Source organism: Ceratotherium simum, chromosome X (genome assembly GCF_057802395.1).
Source record: "Ceratotherium simum simum isolate JZ-2026a chromosome X, ASM5780239v1, whole genome shotgun sequence".
NCBI lineage: Eukaryota > Metazoa > Chordata > Mammalia > Perissodactyla > Rhinocerotidae > Ceratotherium > Ceratotherium simum.
This window is the reverse complement of record NC_141940.1, coordinates 119,936,265-119,957,291: the sequence shown is the minus strand read 5'-3', so window position 1 is coordinate 119,957,291 and position 21,027 is coordinate 119,936,265. Positions and strand designations below refer to the sequence as shown.

At 42.0% G+C, this 21,027-nt stretch overlaps 1 protein-coding gene across 1 annotated transcript in view; it reads left to right on the top strand.

Annotated features, from left to right (window-relative positions):
• The window catches only part of FRMPD4 (FERM and PDZ domain containing 4), a 535,550-nt gene that overhangs the window by 428,439 nt on the left and 86,084 nt on the right, over nt 1-21,027 (top strand). Inside the window, exons 3-4 of the mRNA XM_087426512.1 lie at nt 14,125-14,285; nt 18,634-18,736. Of these exons, the coding sequence (XP_087282638.1) occupies nt 14,125-14,285; nt 18,634-18,736 (264 nt within the window). The remainder of the gene's footprint in view (nt 1-14,124; nt 14,286-18,633; nt 18,737-21,027) is intronic.

Below are 21,027 nucleotides of genomic sequence, written 5' to 3'. Positions count from 1 at the left end.
ACACCAGATCCTGATCAAGTGATAGATTTTAGAGCCTCTGACCTTTCCAGGGAGGATGTGCTCTTGCTTACATAAAGGGTGTATGGCTGATGTTGGACAGCATTCTAACAGGGCTTGAGTTTTCCTCTCCAATATCATTTCTCCGCCATACTGCTCTCCTAAACACTCTGCCCCATTACCCAACAAGGAACACATATAGTTGTCCCAACACCAGTTTTTTTATGTCCCTATGGCTTTGCTTGCTATTCCCTTGGATTGGAATGTCCTTCCCTTCCTTATCTGCGTGGTAGTTACTGCCTCACATCTCCAGACTCATCATGGGCGTCTTCTCTGTGAAGTCTTTCCTGATCCCCATTCACTGCCCTTGGGTTAGATTGACCACCCACATGGATTTGATCCCCCATAGAATGGGGTATATCCTTCTATCACACTTGCCTCTAGCAAGCTATCGTACTCATATGTTTCTATCTCTGCCTCTCCCTACTGAATTGGAATTTCTTTGAGGGCAAAGAACCAAGGAGAACTTCACAGTAAATTGACATTTACTAAAACTTTTTTGAATAAAGGAATGAATGCATGAGTAAAACAGTGGCCTGGAGACTATTTTCTCAAGGCCATTATACATTTGTTCCCTCTACCTGGGATATTTTTCCCATGGATATCCTCCCAGCTCAATCCCTCACTTCATTCAGATCTCAAAGGTAACCTCCTTAGAGCAACCTCTACTCCACTCCTCTACCCACTCTTTCACTTCTCTATTTTTCTTCATAAAAACTATCAGCCCCTGACAGTATGTGGTATTGTTTATGTTTATTCAATTTTTGTTGTCTTAGTCCCTCCAGTAGAAGAGAGGTTGGCAAACTTTTTTCTGTAAAGGACCAGATAGTAAATATTTTAGGCTTTATGGGACAGACAGTCTCTGTCACAACTACTGACCTCTGCCATTGTAGCATGAAAGCAGCTACAATGCATAAATAAATGGGCTTGGCTGTGTTCCAATAAAACTTTATCTACAAAAGCAGGTGGAGGTCAGATTTGGCCTGTGGGCTATAGTTTGCTGATCCCTGCACCAGAATATAAGCTTGTTGGTCTGATTCATAGACATATCCCGGGCACCGGAAACATAGAAAGCTTCTATTAAATAGTTGCTGAATAAATGGTGGATAAATTTGATCCACCATAAATAACAAAAGAGGCTGATTTTGACTGAATTTGAAAAGTCAATTTCTGCCAACTTGAAAGAAAATGGTAGACAGAAATCTTCAAATGAGCATATCAACTCTTCTAAAACAAGAAAGCATTAGCCAAGGTCTCATCTAGCTCTCAAATTCAGTGATGTTCTCTCTTTTGTAAATTTCACTTGTGTCTGTTAGGTTTGCTCCGTGGGTAGTCTTGGCTGAAGATAGAAGTTTACTGAGAACACTTTGACAGAGACAAAGAGAGAATGCCTCAGTTAAGATAAAAAGAGATTGCATTTCATTTAAATTAGGCAAACAGAAATGGATTCCACAGTAGTCAATATATGAACCCAAAGTCTTCATTGTATTTAATGGTTTATATGTAGAAAATGTGTTTCATTCAGAAAGAAATGTTTATTTAATAGGTATTTGTTTGGGGTTTTGTTTGTTTTTTGAAAACCATTGGTGTATATATAAGTATGGTTGATATATTACAAATAAATATTAGTAGAATAATTGATCTCAGTGCTGCTCTCAATGCAGAATTGTTTATTGCTCTTGGCTAAGAATCAGAAAAGAAGCTAGAACTACATTTTTCACTGGAAGCCAGAATGAGGAGACTCCCCCTCAGTGCCTTCCAAGGGGCAGGGTATGTTTCATGGGACTGAACGAGGTTGTTCCATGGAAGAGAGGCATGGTGCATGCTTCAGAATCCTAGTGGGAAATGGACGGATGTGGGCAGAGATAAGGAAATCACCAAGTCCCATTGAGGCCCCCAGGAACCAGCAGCAGGTGGGAACCAATAGCACCAATAGCACCACTGGAGCATGGTGAGCCTTGGAGCGAGGAAAAAGGGCTGACAGGAGCAGCAATCAGAGTAGGTAAAGTCACTGCAGAACTGCATCAAAGCAAGGAGAGGGCAGGAGAAATAAATACCCTGAACTCTCTCTCCTCCTTACCTCACTTTCTCCTACCAGCACCTTCTGTTGGTTGAACCCAATGGAAGCCAGAGGGCAAGGGGCCCACGTGATGCTGCCCATAGGATCAAAGCTCCCAGGGCACAGAGCAGGCAGAAAAGGAGCCAGGCATGGATCTGAGGGGGTGGGAGTAGTAAGGTTCAGTTCACATGTACAGGGCTTAGAACAGGGGAAATACAAGAAAACAAACAAAACCCCAAACAGAAAAGATGTGTAACCCTGGGCAGTAATGGAGTTTTATGTCTAAGGAAACTAAATTCTCTAGTTAGGGGCAAAGAATAATTATTTTAATGCAGAAAAGATTAAGAGATAACAAGTTCTTGATTACAACAGAACTGTTAGCTCAAACCTTTGATTCTGTTATTTCCTTACTAGCCCCCTTTAACTTCAATCAGAAGTTCTTAGTTATCAAAGTGAGCCCTTACCACTTAATCACTTTTTGAAATCTGTGTGTAAAGATTATAAAATCATGAAATTTACAGTGTGACTAGTCATCTTTCTAAAAATATCTCTTATAAAAATCATGTTTTTCAATATTGTCTTGGATCAGGGTTTCTGTAACGTACACTCTTATAGTTTGAATTTACAAAAACCATGGGGTTGTTTTCACTTTCCAAGTATAAAATTATAATATAAATTTTCAAAGAGTATGCATAGATCACAGGGATATACAACAGACTCTTGGTTTGGGAAGGGGACCTCCTATGTCTTCAACTACCCCTCCTACCACCACCAAGTACTGCCCTAAAATCTGGATAGAATACAATTTGATGGAGATGTAGGGGAGGAAGAACTATTCCTCTACCCTTTAGGTTCTTCTGGCTTGTCTGAGAATTAAATTGACATGAAACAGAGTAGCAGAAGAAAATCAAACAAAGTTTAATAACATGTATATATGGGAGAAACCCAGGAAAACTGAGTAACTCGCCAAAATGGCTAAAGCCACCACCTTAAATACCATCTTTTGTTAAAGACAAAGGAGGATGTTGGGGGTAGTGGTTTGGGACTTCAAAGGGGAGGAAGGCAATTTACATGGAGATGGAAAAGCAAATGTTTGGTAAACAGATGTTTGCTGGGCCATCTAGCTTTGATAAAAATGGGCCTTGCCAGGTGCCTTTCTGTCTACCACACCTACAGTTATCTGTGGTGATACTCCTTCCTGGGACAAGGCTTCTGTCTTAAATTCTTTTAGGCAGTTAGGGGAAAGGTCAGACTTTCTTTCTGAGTCTTTCATCCTTAAAAATAATCACGCCAAAGAGACACATTTTGGGGTGGCTAATTCTGATCCCCCACAGAGACAGACTCTCAGACCTAAAGTGATGATCTGAACATGTTTGAGAAAGGCTTATTGTTATCAAGTCTTTTGTTCAAAAATGTATTTTCCTGCAGGTACAAAAAAAAAAGGGTAATCAATCAAGAAGAAAAAGTCTGCCTGGCCATGCAATACTTTATGCTCTGTAAGCAACAGATGTCAATGGGAGCTTAGAAAGATTTAGGGTGGTTGGATTTCCAACCCCCAAAAGGTTCAATCTATTGGAGCCCAAAGCAAGAGCATGTGTAAGAACCATCAATTTGTCTGTCCTTTAGTCACTCATACCTGGGGCCACTCTGTTTGACCTCACTTGCTGGGGTAGGATTAGACAAGCAGGATGGAAATGCACCATTTCCCATCAGCACTCTAACTTCATTTTTAGGTTTCTAAAAATGCCACCGAATATTTCTGAATGTGAGAGCTGAACTTTCCAAGAGCTATGCTGAGCTTTGTAATATCAATGTTTCTGTCTAGCATGTTTGGGTATATCAAATATTCTTTGGGCTCACACCATAAGTCAGGAACCCCTTGGACTAGACAACAGAAATCTCCACAGTTTTTGCTTTTGTACTCCTACTAGTAAAAAAGTTTATATTGTTACCGACCAAGGGCTCTCTCCACCCGATGTGCACGGAAGCCAATACTGGGGTATGCCAGCCTTTAAGAGAAGCAAGTTTGTTACACAATCGATCGGTAAGGAGACAGAACGAAGGCTCTCAATTCTGTCTCCCTGATCCAGGGTATGGGGTCAGGTTTAAGGGATCAGGGAGGGCAGGCCAGTATGGCAGGATGAGTTTTGACTGGCAGATCAAAATTTTCTCTTCTGCGCATGCTCCTGGCTGGCTAGCTACCCCTGAAAAATAGCCTTAACATTCTGTTAAGATGAGGTCAGCACAGTAAACAAGTGTAAAGTTGTTATGTAGATTTAAGTCTTTGCCTTCTCTATTGATAACAGTTCCTAGAGATTTAGTCATCCTTTCCTTCCTGGCATAGAGAGGAAGGCACCCTTACAAATGGAGATTTCTCTTATAAATGCAAATTTCCCTTACAGATGGGTAACTTCTACTAGGTTTTCAGAGTTTTCCCTGTGACTGCTGTTTCTTAAAAATGATCAGTCTAAAATAATTCTTATGCCAAAGAGGCATATTTTGGAGTGCCATATTCTGTTCCTGGTCCTGTGGTTACAAAATTATATATAATATATAATATATGTATATATATTTTACTGTAAAGAATATATTATGGAGAGTATAAAGCATATGTAAATAAGATGTTAAAATAAGATGAAATGAAGATGAAATATATATTTTAATCAGTTGCAAACATTTCATTATCACTGCTACATTAAAAATTATTTAATATTTTAAATGACAGCAATGTGATTGAGGATGCTTATTTATTTTTGAGCTTCTTGGTTTCCCACTTCATTGAATAAAAATTTGAAGGTCTGGGGCCGGCCCCGTGGCTTAGCGGCTGGGTGCGCGTGCTCCGCTGCTGGCGGCCCGGGTTCGGATCCCGGGCGCGCACCGACGCGCCGCTTCTCCGGCCATGCTGAGGCCGCATCCCACATACAGCAACTAGAAGGATGTGCAGCTATGACACACAACTATCTACTGGGGCTTTGGGGGGAAAATAAATAAATAAAATTATAAAAAAAAAATTTGAAGGTCTGGTTGCAAGTTCAGCTTGTTTCTTTACTTGGTTTTAATCATTGTCTTTGGATAAAAAAAGGAACCACAGAAACATATGAAGAGGCACATGGACGAGTGTTTCACCAGCTTTCTCACTAGATCATGAAATACTATTTTTCAGTCCCATCTATGCAAGGGATTTTGTTGAAATTCAGCTGGAAAGTTTCCATATTCCTTGATGTCCCTCAGCTGTTCTCACAAACCAAATGGAAGATGTTGCATTTTGTTATATTTAACAAATGAGTTCACAATCCACTGCAAGGCTTCATTTGGAGGATTTTTAAACAGGTTAGAAAAATTCATTTCCAGGTTTTTAAAGGCTGCTGTTTCTATAGATACATATTTGCATAATTTTCAATAAAACAAGCACGTAACAGTAGAATCATTTCCAAACATCTGTTTCCCTACATTCTTACCACAGTCCAAGTTTCTTTTAAAACATAAATTACTTTCTCATTCATTATTATAATATCTCCTTTACTCTGAAGAGCCAACTCGTCTAGTTCATTGTCATCAGCAACCCCTGTATAGAACAAAAGATTTTCATCACCACTCTACCGTACTTTAATAGCTTTGTTTCAAAAACAACCACATTGTTGACGTGCTAAAGCACTTCAGCTTCTTTGGTGTCATAGTTTACATGGAATTCTTTCAAGAGGGCAGGCATCTCTAAATTTATCCTGGAACCCTTGTTTTGTTCTAGTCAAAGCTGCTACTCCATCATTTTATATTTTTCTATATTTGTGCCGGTATCACAGCATCCTAAGAATTGTCATTTTATGATAGGTTCCGGTATCTTGTAGGGCTAAACTACCAGAGTACTATTTTGGTTCATAGTATTCTTTTAGATTATTATATAAAATTTAGAATTCTCTTTGTTGAATTGTTTAAAAAGGACCATTGAGATATCTTTATTGGATGGCGTTAAATCTATAAATTTATTTGAAAAGAACTGAAATTTCATATTTAGTCTACCTATTAAAGAGAAGCCTCATTTATTTCAAACCTTCCTAAAATTCTCCAACAAGATTCCTTCAACTATTTTTGATTTCTATGTTGAAGCATTCTGGATTCTCTTGGCTTTTCAAGTACTATATAAGTTTACAAGTTCAACTAAACAGTTCTAAATCCTTAAATGCTCCTGAGGTGTTGTGGAACGCTCCTGACAGTGGCCTGTGGAATTGATTGGTGAGGGTTAAGTTCTTCTGAACCCACAATATGCATATTTATGAAGGCAAAAAGCCTGACACTCGCTATGTTAAGTGAGCTGGAAACTCATTATGCACAGTCATTTATGTTTATATTAAATTTAACTCTTCTCTAGTGGCAGGACTCGGTTAGGCTCTTGTGATCCCAGAGGACAGAGGCTTGCCCAGATTTGCTGGAAAAAAATGGGAGTTGAGTATACAAATACATATATCATAAGAGAGATGGAATCCCATGGACATATGAGAATACAAATGTAGCGTGCCTGAGCCTCCTAGCCTCATGGGAAGCAGCACTAGAAGTTTGGTCCAGATGCACGGAAGCTTTAGGATCGTTACTAGCAGGAGTTCCTGGATCTCCTCGCATGATGTCACTCCACAGTATGGTTTCTCTCCAAGCTTAGTCACTTCCCTTCCAACTCTCCTTTCTCCTCTCCCTTGAAGATTCTGTTTACTCATAGTTTGTTTTCTCACATAGCACATATAAATCTTACCCCTAAACTTGTGTGTGAGTATTGTCATATTACATTCCTGCTGGATGGCAATTCAAATATAATCATGTTGAATATTCGAAAGTCCTCGGAATCTTGTGCAGAGTATAGTCTTCAGTCCATATTACCTGCTCCTAAAATACCCTAGTCTGAGACTGTGTGGTCCCCTGAAGTTCACTGACTGCCGTTATTTAGTTGCAGTCTATGGATCTTGGTGCCTTGCTACACATACCATCAAGCTCTCTCTCCTGAAATTTCTGCCACTTCACAGAGGTCCTCCACCCTTGCCTCCTCAGCCAAGTTTCTCAGACTTTCAGGAAACAAAAGTCAGGAAAGAGGCTTTTCTGCAGTCAGCTTTGGCTCTGGTCCCTGGTAAACACAGCTCCCCTAAAGCAAGGGACTGCAAAAGACCTATCTACCTTAGTAGACCTGGGAGAGGAAAAAACTCAGCGAGAACAAGGCAAAAGTTTTTTCAATATGTTGTTTTGCCACACACATCATCATAATTTTGACTTGCTGGAAACCTACCATTTAGTCTAATCTACCTCATGACCTCTCTCAGTTGTAACCTATCAATTTTAATGATCCATACTTCTGTTTTCTTTTTCCTGCCTACTTACTTTCTTCTTCTGGGGAACTCTGGTTTGCCTAGCTTAGCACTTTTGCTCCAGGCTTTTCTTATTAGGCCTCTTCACAGGCCACAATAGGGTTTATGAATTGTTGACCTTGCGTTGGGAGCCACCACTACCCAAGTCCAGTCAGGGATGTGAGAAAGCCGTGAAGAATAGACCGTGGGTTTCCTGTGGTTGCCATGTCAACAGGGATAATGAGGGGAGAAGTTTCCTTTGGAAGTGTCTATGGTATTTGTCCAATGGAACATATTTAGTCATAAATCATGTGGGGAATTAGGTTGGTGGAAAGAATCCTTTTGGGATGTGGAATTTCAGGGTTTTAAAATAATATTGAAAGCACTATTTATAGATTGTATGAGTGAGCCTTTGGTGCATAACAAACATCCCCAAAATTCAGTGTCATAAAACAATCATTAGTTATTATCCCTCATTCAGCTGCCTGATCTAGGCTGGGGGCGTGGGCAGCTCTGCTACGCTTGGCTCCTCACTGAGGTGCTGGCTCTGTGTTTTCCACATGTGTCCATTCTAGAGCCCAAGCTGAAGGGGCAGCAGCTACTTTGAGAATGTCTTCTCATGGTGATGATAGAGGAGCAAGAGCACATGCCCAGCTACACAGGTGTTTTTTGCTTATCACATCTGGGCTCAGCTGTGTGACATGCTTTGGGCAGTGAGATATTAGCAGAGTCCAGGAGTAGAGAACTAGGTACTGGGCACACTGGGAAGGCACTGAAAAGCAGTGTGACATCTGGTCGTGAATCACGTTCAGGGGAGCAAATGAAGAATGATTCAGTCTACCACAAAGAGTAGTGCTACCAAGATGAGAATGTAATATGTTGACGCTTGATGCTCTCATGTGATCATAGCTGGCCATCCCTGAAAGGTAACACCACCAATGACCTTCTCCAGCAGGACTCAGACACTCTGGAGTATATGTTTAATTATACTCCTTTTCATTCCAGTCTTAACTACTGAGGTGTCCCACCTGCCACCATCTTCCTAGATTCTTTAACTCCACACCAAAGGTAATGGCTTCTAAATTTGAGTCTTCCTTCCAGAATCTTTCCACTCAGCACATATTCCAAAAAAGGATCTCGCTGGCTATAATGAGTGCAGGGAAAACTGGAATTACTTTAGGTTTTCTAACATGGCGCTTTCTACTAGTCAAAGTAATTCTTTATGATACATTGGCTGTATCAGTCTTTTATTTTTGCTGAGGAAGAAAGGCTCCAAGAGTTCAAGGAAAGTTCTTTCCCTTTGTTATGGGGAGTTAGACAGCAGGATTACCATCATTCCTTTTGAAATGAATCTGTCAGAAATGGGAAGATTGCTCATTCAATCTTGATGGATACATTTTCCATCTCAATTAATATACCATGGATTTTTAGGTCATGGATTCCTGGCCTATCTGTGTGTGTCTTTTGGAGAAGGTTGGGGGCAGGGGGTGGAAGTTTGTGTAGCTCATTTGTTGTATTCTTCTAGTCTCAGCGTCAGAATTCACTGAAGCATGTTCAGCAGGTAAAAAGATCTTGCTTTTTCAGCTCGTTATAAAAGGACTCAAGCATCCTTATAAGAAATAATGCAAGGAGAGAGCCAAAAAGTGCTTGCCTTAATACAAAGAACACGATGATGTTTCATGGGGGAACATTTTAGTGTGGATCCATTCTTACTGGAAAAGAGACAGAGGATGATTATTTTTAGATAATTTATTCTGAAAATACAACCTGTTGGACAAGAAAATGATGATGCCAATGAAGTGATATGGACCAACGTCAGATTCTCTGTTGACGCAGGATGGCAGCATCTGAGATGAAAGAGCCTGCTCCTCTGTCTACCCCTTAGAACATAATTAGTGCTTCTCATTTTCCCCATGACTTGGGCTCACTCCCCAGCCCTGGACTCAGCAGTCCCTTAGTGGTCTGGTAACTCAGCCGAGGAAAACTTACTGACAGTGATTCAGTCGGTGGAGAGCCTGGATTTTATTCTTCCTTCTTTTATTCTTCAGGTCTGGTACAGTATTGCCTCATGTATATCAATTTATATTTGTGTTTACTGTGTCATTGCATTTGATATGATTTTTTGAATTGAAGGCCTCAGAGCTTACCTAGGATTTGTGAGGCATTTCTCCGAGAGTTAGGCTGTAGGGGTTTGAAACGTTACTGAGTTTGTTTTTGTATTTTAAGATTGCATGAGTTCATAATATCTGAAACCTATTCCTTTCTATTCATTGAGCTCAAGAGATGAAAATAACAGCTAATGCTTTTTGAGTGCTTACTATGTGCCAGACATTTTGCTAAGTGCTTCCACATATTCATTCTTTTAATTTTCACAACTATCTTGTGAGATTGTTAAGGTTATTATCACCATTATCCAGATGAGGAAACTGAGGCACAGAGTGATGCAGTAATATGTACAGGTCACACCGCTAGGGAGTGGTGGGGCCAGGACTGGAATCCACACAGTCTGGCTCCAAAGTCTCATGCCAAACTACCACGTCTGTCCTCACGTTCGCCCTCTACCTGGGCATTTGTGTGTTTCTTGGGCAAACCAGAAAGTGTTAGCTCCTTGAAGAGAAAATGTCTCCTGTGGTTTGGATGCATCAGGACACAGGACTTGTGTTAGACAACATGCTCATAGGTCCGTCCTCACTGGGAACATCTGGTGTGTGCAGGAAGAAGGTTCCAGAGTGGGAGTCCCGCCCCTGCTCTGTCAGAGTGGGCTTCAAATATATTAAAAACCCAACAATTTCTTGCTATCTCTGCCACTCTCAGCCTGCTCCAAGCCACCATGGCATTTTGTCAGGGTTGATGCAGTGGGCCCTGAATGGCTCTCCCTGCTCTCCCAAGTGCCCCCTCCTTCTGTTCTCTGTACTGCAGCTATCATATCCCTTGTCCACTCAGGACCTTCCAATGGCTTCCTGCTTCACTCAGAACGAAACACAAAGTCCTTGCAAGAGCCTGTGTGGTCTGTAACCACCCCCCCCATCACTTCTTTACCACTCCCTCACTGCCTCCATCTTCCCCATCCCCCCTGCCTCCAGGCTGCCCCTCAGGCATGCTTTCTGCAGGCACGTCATACCTCAGGACCTTTGCACTTGCTGGTCCCTGTGCTTGAAATGCTCCTCCCCAGACATTTCCCCGAGCCTGATATTGCACTGCAGCACTCTACCCAGCAGCTCTCTATCCTTCCTTCCTCCCTGCATTATTTTTGCCCTTAGTGCTTATAATAACCTGATATGCCATAAATTTTACTAAATTATTAGTTTATTCACTGTCTCTGAACACTAGAGTGAACATTTTATTTTTTTATTCCATTTTCGTTCCTGTTGAATCCCCAGAACTGAGAAGCCAGTGGGCGTTCAATAAATATTTGTTTACTAAATTAATAAATGAATGCATTATGGAGTTGTTTTGGAGAATTAAATGAACTAACATATGGAAAGCATTTTGAAAAATGCTTAGCATGAAATTAGTGTTTAATAAATGTCAAGTATTAATAAAACAATAATGTAATATCATTGAATGAATGATGAATTAAAAATTGGAAACTATTTATCATGTAGTGGAAAGAGGATAATTAAGCTACAAATGCTTTAAATATTTTAACTTACATTTGCAATGGATGCTCGAGGAGGTAGTCAGGGACGTCATTTGTGTCCCCTTTTCCTATTCTCTAGAAGGCATACTGGAACCCACCCTTCCCTGGGCAGGTGAGTGGTCCCCAAACCTTGCTGCACTTTGGAATTACCTGGGGAATCTTTTTAAAAATTGATCCTGGCTTCCACCCCTAGATATTCTGATGTGATTGGTCTGGGGTGAACCCTGGGCATCAGGACTTTTCAGTGCTCCCCGGGTGATTCTAATGTGCAGCGAAGTTTGGGAAGCACTGCTGGAAGCTTTTCACAGAACTGGCAACAGCAGGGGGAAAATTCTTTCCCAGTCCCTCTCTACACTTGGAATTGAGAGTTATGCCAACCAGGGATCGAGTCTCTGTTCTGCAACACATGTGACCATTAGCAAGTCACTTCACTTTTACAACCTTCCTCATTTAGAATATGTCTTCTGTGGATTAGGGTGCAAACTCAGAGTTCAAGGCTAGGCGCTAAAAATGTGGATTTCTCCTCCCTTTTTGCTTTGCTCCATCTGGGGATAAAAGGAGAGACTCATCTCCAAAGGTAGCTTGAGAACAGCATGCCCTGAGCTGGAGCTCTCTTCCAGAGGAGACAAGAGAATAGAACAGTGTCTACACCTCCGTGACCCCATTCCCCCCTCAGGTACACGCAACCATACTTGTTTCAGGCCTGTGAAGGATCAATGTTAGAGAGTCAAGTTCCTGCCCAGTGGGGCCCACTGTAGGAGCATCAGAGGTCCTCCTGGTATCCGGGTTCCCAGCCCTGACTTCCCCACCTGTTCCCTGTATCTCAGTCCCTCCCAGGCCGGGGGTCTGTCTGAGGCTCCTGCCCTGGACACTGGGGCTCACCCTGCATTGGTTCTGCTGGTGTAATCAGGGTCTTGAGTTCTGTCCTTTGGACTGCCAGGCATCTCCGTGTGACCTTCTGCCCACCTGAGGTCTGCCTACCTCGCTTCATCCCAAGCATGTGCCCCACCATGGTAGCCATATCTAATCTCTGGGTCCAGAAAAACACTGGCAATTTCACATAAGACAGCCTTTCCCCTTTGACCCTATAACACCACAACTCTTGAGCCTGGACATTTCTAGAATGGTGGTGGAACGTTGGGCATAGCACCCTACCAGGGCCAGCTTCATGAGTATGTGACCCAGGCAGTCGCTCAGGGCCCTGGGCTGGGTTTCACCTTCTGCTGTCTTGAAGTTCTTAATCGTGTTTGAACCGAGGGGCCCCACACTTTCATTTTGCACTGTCCTTGCAAATTATCTAGCTGGTCGAGTGCATGACACTTAGCATCAGAAGACCCGGTGTGAATAGCGCCTGGCTTACACCTGAGAAGAGTGTGACCTTGGCCCAGTTGTTCTTCCTCTCTCGGCATTTGCAAAGAGGAGGTGGTGGGTCAGACTGCCTCCATCATAGGGGTTCTGAGGATGAAAGAAGATGACAGATGAGTGTCAGCACGTGGCGCCCAACGTGTTAGTTCTCAACTAACACTTCTCTTTTTCCTAGTGTTCCAGATCACAAGCCACTCAATCGAAAAGACATTTCCTTTCTGTTTCAAAGGGATTTTAAACTTTTATTTTCCTAGTCAGTGATATATGTCTAAAGGACAGACCCTGGAGAGTTTTCACTGATTTTTCTTAGCTCCTATTAATGACATAGGACTCCAGGATTCCTCCTTCTGTCTTTATTACATTTGGACAATATGTTGTCCAGATGGCATATAGAGTAGCATCTTTCAAGGTATTTAAAAATGATCTTTTTTTAACTTATTGAAGAAGATTAGAGGGAGAAAAAATTGAATTAAGCCCATGTCATTGAAATAATCTTGCTTATAGTACTTTAAGGAGATTTCTAGTGTTCAAACTAATAACTATTCTCTAAACTAATAACTCTTCCCATTATGTTGGATAATATGCATGAGTGAAGACTTCATTAAGAGTCACGGAGTTGGTTCCCCACGCAGTGCTCTGGCATACCAGCCATGGGCCATGGGCGACAATAAGCTATTTTGATCTCAGTTCCTTTTTGGGAAAATGCAGATAATAATACCTGCTCTGCTCCCTCACTCTCAAGGTTGTTTTGTGGATCAAATGAGATATGTGTGGAAGCATTTTGGAAATTTTTGAATGCTATATGCATTTCAAGTTTAGATTATTGATAAGACTTCTGAAGTTTAGGTGTTAACAAAAAGATGCATTGAAATCATTTGAAAATCTCTCCAGAAAACAAAGGCCAAGAGTTAATTTCTCAACTTCTTTGGAAAGGGGGAATGTATTGGACGCCAGGATAACCTATCACCACCAAAATGATCCCCATCACTTCAATTTCACTGGAACCAGAAGCGCTAGCTTTTACTTACTAAATGTCCATAACCCTCTGAGGCTCTTTCTCAGCATATCAGTTATAATTGGATAGTTTTCCACAAAGAAATATCTTTGTCTTTACTTATTAATTGAATTATTTATTGAGAATCTGCTACGTGCCAGGCACTGTTCTAGGTACCTGGGATAAATCAGTGGATCAAATGAAGTTCTTTGCCCTCGGGGAGTTTATATTCGAGTGTGGAGAGCAAAACAATAAGAATAAGTATATTGCACAGCACATTAGCAGTGATGAGTGCTAGGGAAAAAAAAAAGAAGTAGAAGAGGGTACAAGGATCTGGGTATGGGGAGCAGTGTTGCAATGTTAAAGTGTGTGGTCAGGATAGGCCTCTTTAAGAAAGTCATATTTGAGCAAAGACTTGAGAGAGTGAGCCATACACATATCTGCAGGACAAGCATTCCAGATTGGGGGAAGAGCCAGCGCAAAGGCCTAAAACAGAAGTGGGCCTAGAGTTTTCAAGGAACAAGGAGGCCAAGCTACAAGCAGGACTGTGGGTCTCCCCTCATCTTTCCCACTCTCTACCAAACACAGAATAGAAGGTTTCGAAACTAGAGAGAATGCAATTGTGGGGCCATTGCCTAACACATACACTGATGCCTCGTTTCTCTTCTGTGTGCTTTTCCCACAGTCACATGACACAGGCACTCCCATTTGATGACCCTCGCTTAGAGAGCTGCCAAATCATCCCTCCGGCTCCACGGAAGGTGGAAATGAGGAGGGACCCCGTGCTGGGATTTGGTTTCGTGGCAGGGAGTGAAAAGCCAGTGGTCGTTCGCTCAGTAACACCAGGTAAGCACCCAACTCCACTCCTTGGCCTCCAGGACTGTCTGCCACCCCCCTCCAGAAGGACCACTGTTCAGTTTCATTAGTTTTATACTGTTCTGTTTCAGGCTGTGAAGGCTATTTGAGTTTTTCCAACACCTGGATAGAGTCAGACCACTCGAGGGACAGAAATAGCTCTGCAAAATAGGTTTTAAACTGGCAAATCCATCATATCTCTTGACTTAGGAAAACACTGATCTATCATTTGTAACCATGGAAATGACCCACTTCTTAATGTATGAAGGCAAATAATAAGAGGCAGGCACTGTACTGTATTTCAGTAAGCTCAGGATGAACTCCTTAGTGAAAAAAAGCAGAAAGTGGTCTTTAAGTTACCGTAGAATAATTTAGTCATTTGGATGGATGGATGATTTTACAAAGATGCACTCCCCTCCCTTCCCACTAGAGACAGAATATATTTCCCTACCCCATTGCTGTTAGGCTGGACCAGGTGAGAGACTTTGGTCAATGACATGTTAGCAAAGATGACATAAGCAAAGGCTTGAAATATGCTCGTGCACTTGAGCTTGTTTCTTGGGTTTCTGCCATGGCCATGAGAAGAATTTCCCTCAAGTGGCTGCTGCCCCTTCAGCCTGAGCCCCAAAATGAACACATGGGGCAGCCAGCCTGCAGCCTAGAGCTAAGTACAGCCTGATCTACAGTGTGAAGCAGAACTGCCCAGCTGAGCCTGGCCTAGATCAGCCAATCTGTGGTCATCCCCAAGACCCATAAGCATGATAAGAAATGATTTTTGGACTCGCTACTGAGTTTTGGGGTGGTTTGTTATACAGTAAATACTGACTGATAACAGTGCATGACAAATCTCTTAAACTCTACAATATGATCAGATAAATGATGTACTTTGCCTCAGTCATTCCCAATAGAGTATACAGATGTTCCACCATCAACGCGGTTGAATATAAGGGACTATGATGCAACTTGCCTGAAGTGGGCTGCCTTTGCCTTTCCAGAAACATTGTTCTTTTTCTTATTTTTTATGTGTATTTATGTATTGATTTTAATGGACTTGGATTTATTTTCACACAAAAGGATCTTCTCTTCTATGCTGTTTCCCTCCAGGATTCTGCAAACCAGTAACAGAGTTAGTAAAGTGCTGCGGTCGAGACCACAGCCTCTGGCATCAGACTGCCGGGGTTTGATGGGTGTGAATTCTGCCTCTGCCCCTTATGAAATTAGTTAGCTTCTGTGTTAACTCCCCTGCATTTCAGTGTGATGTAACTTCTCTACATCATCTGGATAATGAGGATCAGAGTAGTATCTACCTTCTAGGGCTGGGGAGAGAATGAAATACACTAGAAGAGTGCCAGGTAGATACTTAGCCCATAAATGTTTATTATTATTATTATTAAATTCTAAAATATTTGGCCAAATGAGTCTATCAATTACAGGAAATGAAAGCCAACTAGTAAGCTAGTATAGATTTTTTAAGTTGACTTCATTTTTCATTTTTCATTATTTTGACATAATATGCCCCAGGGCAAGCACCGCAAATACAGTCAAGCGCTGTAGACTTGTGCAGGGAATAAGTTTCCTTTTTTCTCCTACCATTGCCTCCCCACACAACTTCTTACTCTGTCTGCTGAGCTTTTGATTTCATTAGCTATCAATCATATTTTAGTTCTGTGTGTGCGATTGTTGAGCTTGACGCAATTGAGAATTTTATCCTCAAAATAAAAGAGATTTGTTGCTTTTGTACGGTAATAATACATGTGCTTTGTAAAAAAATACAATGTAAATAGTATAGAGGAGAAGGTTAAAAAAACAAATCAGCTGATCTCCTACTACCGAGAGCTAACCTAACCATTAATGCACACATAGAGAGCATGTGTATACTAGGCAGGTCTGTGCATACATATGCATACGTTATGTGTCATATATATAATGTATTATATGTGTGTGTGTACACATTGTTTCCTAAATGGGATCACATTTGGCATGCTCGTTTGTAATGGTGGGACATTTTAACATCCCTGGTTATGAGATTCTCCAGTGTGTTCTCCCCGCAGCTGACTGGAGGTTCAAGTCTTGTTTTGCAGTTTCTTGTATTGCCTCACTGTTCCTTCGACCTCTTTCTTCCTTGCCCTCAACTCTCCTTTGCTTCAGACACTAATACCTACTGTTAGACAATTTTGAGAAGAGTAGAAAAACGTGAAAACAGAGGTCAAAAGTACTGTTTCCAGTCATTTGTATGCTGGTGAAAATGCTGGTGAAATAAACTGTCATAACAATGTCTCTACTGAAGTCCCAAGTGATTCCAGTGGTGTGACCAGATCTTCTATACCAGACAACCCAGCCTTCAGAGCGGAGGGCACAAGACAATCCTCTAAAGCACGCCACTGCTTCATGTTTGGGAAGGAACAGTGTGTTGCTTCCTCCAGAATTCTTGATTAACCAAGAATATTCCATTTGATCAGAAGGCATAGGTCAAATGTAAGGGTGTGTCCTGTGAATCTGCAAGTGGTTTTCTCATCCGAGTAGTTAACATCCATCATCCAAATAGTTAGTTTGAAAATTTTTCTGTATTTGACCAGCATTTGATTTCTAACCATGTTTGAATTTGAGTGATTGCTTGCACATTATCCAATAATTATAAAAAGCCTCTCAAATGATTTTTCAGAATTCCTTATGAATCTCAGTTCCCACATCTTGAAAGGAAGATTCTCTGTCACTGAAAGGGGGACATGCTGAGGTTTTCCCCACTCTCTTACTCCCCAGAAAGGAGACAAGTTTATGGTCCAGCTTGAGTGACACACATGCCAAGTGTCTGGGTGGGTGAAGAAAAACTGAATTACTTTGAGTTCCATTTTCTGGGTGTGAAGTGTTCATTTTAATTACTAAATAAAGTAATAGCGAGAACATTTGAAAGATAATTATCCAGATAATTGAAGTATTTGTTTATTGGTTTTATTTAACACAGATGTGTGCTTCACGCAGTGTGGCTTTGTGTGTCAAGAGACCTGGCAGTGCCAAGCTTTTTAATTTTATGAGCAAGTTCAAAAGAGATGTTGGCCACTCTGAACTTGGGAGAGCCCACAGACATAAGCTGAGATCCAGTCCTACCCTTCCAGCCAGTTCTTTGACCTGTGTGAGCCTCAGTTATCTCGTTATATGGAAGGGATTACAGTATTCAGTGAGTTTACTAAACAAAGCATTTAGCCCATTGCCTGGTGCATATTAAATGCTCAGCAAATATTAGCTCCCTACCTCCTCCTTGGAAAAACAGCTGAAAGAGAAAAGCAGCTCCGGACATCCGGGAGCTGGCAGACACTCACGGCTGGGTGCTCTCCTGTTGACTATGAAGAATCTCACTGAACATCCACATCGGACAAGGCAACTCTGTGACATGATGGATCAGGACAAAAACAAGAGTCCTCTGTAATCACATGTGAGCGCAGACGCAAACATCCAAGCACAGTCCAAACCACAAAATGACCCAACACCCTTGTCTCCCAGCTGATATGAGGGACTGCTGCTTCTTTCCCAGTCCCAGCGTTAGCCCTGCTTCCTTTCCCCCACCTTTAGGCAAGAATTATTAAGATGCCCATGATAGAATTACCCCCACTTCCAGAGAGCAAACTCCCGCTTCCTTGAACTCTCCCCCAGAGCACACAACACAAGGCCAAATCCCGTAAGTCCTTCCTAACACCCTCTTATTGACCTGCCTTATGATGCCCCATAGGGTGCAGTCTCCTTAGTTGTAATGGGTAAATACACGCAAACTTTGTTCAAATCCCCCTGTGCCCGGGTTGTTGCAGTTTGGCTGCAGGGCATCGACACAACTGATTGGCTACCTGTGAGGAGAATACCTTCTTCTAGGAGCCTCTATACTCAAAGTGTAGTCAGTTGACTGGCAGCATCAGCAGCCCCTGGGAGCTTGTGAGAAATGCATTATCCCATCCTGCAGTCCTCCAAACCTGCTGAGTCTGTCTGCAGGGTACCAAGGCCCCAGGTGATTCATATGCCAGTGAAAGTGTGAGAAGCACTGCGAGGCTGCTGAGTCTCAACCTTGCCTGGGAAGTTTTAGAGAAATGTTGATGCCTGAGTCCCACCTCCAAAGATTCTGAGTTAATTGGCCGGAGTGTAGCCTGGGTCTCGGGCTGGTCCAAAGCTCCCCAGGTCTTTCTAGTGTGCAGCCAGTGTTCAGAAGCTCTGATGTAGAGAACGCCCAGGTGTGGTTGGGTTTGGGTTTTGCTGATAGCAGCAGTTGCTCCCAGTGAATCATGATGGGGAGAGGAGGCTACTGATGGATTGGCAATTGTCTTCTTACCTGCGCTTCACTCTTGTTTCTCTCCAGGTGGCCCCTCGGAAGGCAAGCTGATCCCAGGAGATCAGATTGTAATGATTAATGATGAGCCGGTCAGCGCTGCACCGAGGGAACGGGTCATCGACCTGGTCAGGTGGGTGACTCACTCACCTGTGCCTCCTCCTGCCGAGAAGACTGCTGCACAGCTCTGAGACCTCCTCTGGCAGAGGAAGGGCTTCCTATGGGCTAGTTTATGGCAGAAACACAAGCTCATACATTCACCTCGAAGATGCTGGTCACGCTGACCTCTAATATAAAAACAAGTGCTCCATAATCACAAAACACCTAATTGCCCACTCTGTGTTAACATTCAGGGTGCATATGCTTCAGCCTGAAAATTTTTTGACTATTTCCATTGCTATATCCAAAGGTTGCATTTTTTTCTTCCAAAATTACTAACTCATTGATATTCCATAATCAAGGAGATCAAAATGCAATACCTGAATTCAGTTTAAGTAATGAGTAATTTTAGATACATAATCCCACGGATACACAAACATACAGTTCACTGATTTTTCATACTTGGCTGAGTGATTCATTACTGAATTTTGAAATCATCAACTGAGGCAAAATGATAATTAGGTCAAAGCTAAGATGGTTTAAAAATGTGCTTGGTTGATTGGTTTAGTTTTATCGTAGATGTAAATAATTTGTTATATGATATTCTTAATGGGGCACCAGAAAATGTATTTTATGAGCTGTTAAAATGTTGGTCAAGAATTCCTTAGAAGCCCACTGGAGTTATACTCCCACAGTGCATTTAGGGCAAAAGGGGTCTTTAGAAGTTTTCCACACAAAGCTGTGCCTATTATATGAATGGATCCACTCATGCTGTGAGGGTGTTGAGGGATAACGGGTGTGTGAAGTTTGCCTTTTTTAAACCGATTTTTCAAGCAAGATTGAAGCAGAAGCTAATGCTATCAGAACCCTTTAAACCGAGAAGGGGATCTTCTAACATTTACGCTCTCTCATAACAAAAAGTAGATCTGTACTTTGAGAAGGGCATGAGGTGGAGTGTTTCTGGGGTTTTCCAGAGAAAGTTTCTTTCCCAAGCCTAGTGCAGCTTCTGCTTCACAGAGAAGCACTGGGTGGTCATGCATCCTTAGAAGAGCTGGGAGAAGGGTAAGAAGGCAGAGAAATCGAAATAGAGGGTGTTCATTTTTAGGGTGACCAACCATCCCAGTTTTAGCATGGAAAGGCCCGTGTCCTGGGAAACTCTTAGTGCCAGAACAGGTGGTCACCCTACTTTAGTCTAGGCCTAATATAATGGAGCCTTCGCAGCTGGCTGGCAAAGCCGTGCCTGTCCTCATGGGGCGTCCAAGTCTCCAAGGAGCGGACATTAAGGCTCATGTCAGATTCACCCTGCATCAGGAGCAAGACCTGGGAACAACTCCAATCTTTGTGTGGACCAGGAATGCAAGAATGGGGAGTGACTCTGTATTTTACAGACCTGGGGAGGAAGCCACAATATTACCATTTGGAACCACTTCTCTCCTGAGATGCATGGAGCTGTCAGCAGGGACATACTTCATTCAGGCCGACTTGGAGCCTTATATAGGTTTGCATCCGGGAGTGCCATGTTTGGGCTGATGACAGGTCACACGGTCATTTTGTTTTCCCCTAAGCACACGCTTCTGTGATCAGTCCTATTGATTTCTGTGCCTGGAGGATGATAGAAGAAATAAAATATCTGTGTTTGGGTTTGCTGTGACTGAATTGCCTGCTGCAGGACAGAGATGGAGAAAAAGCTATCTAAAAGTGTGGTCATTTCCTGGCAATCATCCTTCCAGGGGCACTTAGAAAGATTTTTTCCAAAAAAGATATTTTCCTTCTGGTTTAATGCATTGTGGAAGAAAATGGCATCTCTGTATATAAAAGTCTCTATAGGACTTTATATGTAATAGAGCTCCATGAATATTGGTTGAATAAATGAACCAATTAAAAGGAGATAGCAAACAACAGCTCGAAGTCCAAATCCAGCCTGCCACCTGGTTTTGGACAGCCCAGGAGCTAAGGATGATTTTTACCAATTTTTAAAGGGTTGGAAAAAATAAAAGAAGAATATTTTGTGACACATGAAAATCATATGCAATTCAAATTTCAGAGTCCATAAATAAAGTTTTATTGGAAAACAGCCACACCTCATTTACATACTGTATTATCTAAGAATGCTTTCTCTCTATAATAGCAGAGTTGAGTACTTGTGACAGAGACCTGTGGCCCACAAAGACTATTTACTATCTGGACCTTCATAGAAAATGTTTGCCAATCCCTGCTTTAGGAGATATTAAGGTAACCAATCACATTTTCTTTGGTTAAATCAAATTTAGATTATACACAGAGAGTTTCTCTCAAAATGGGTTTGTGATTACTGCAAGATTCCCA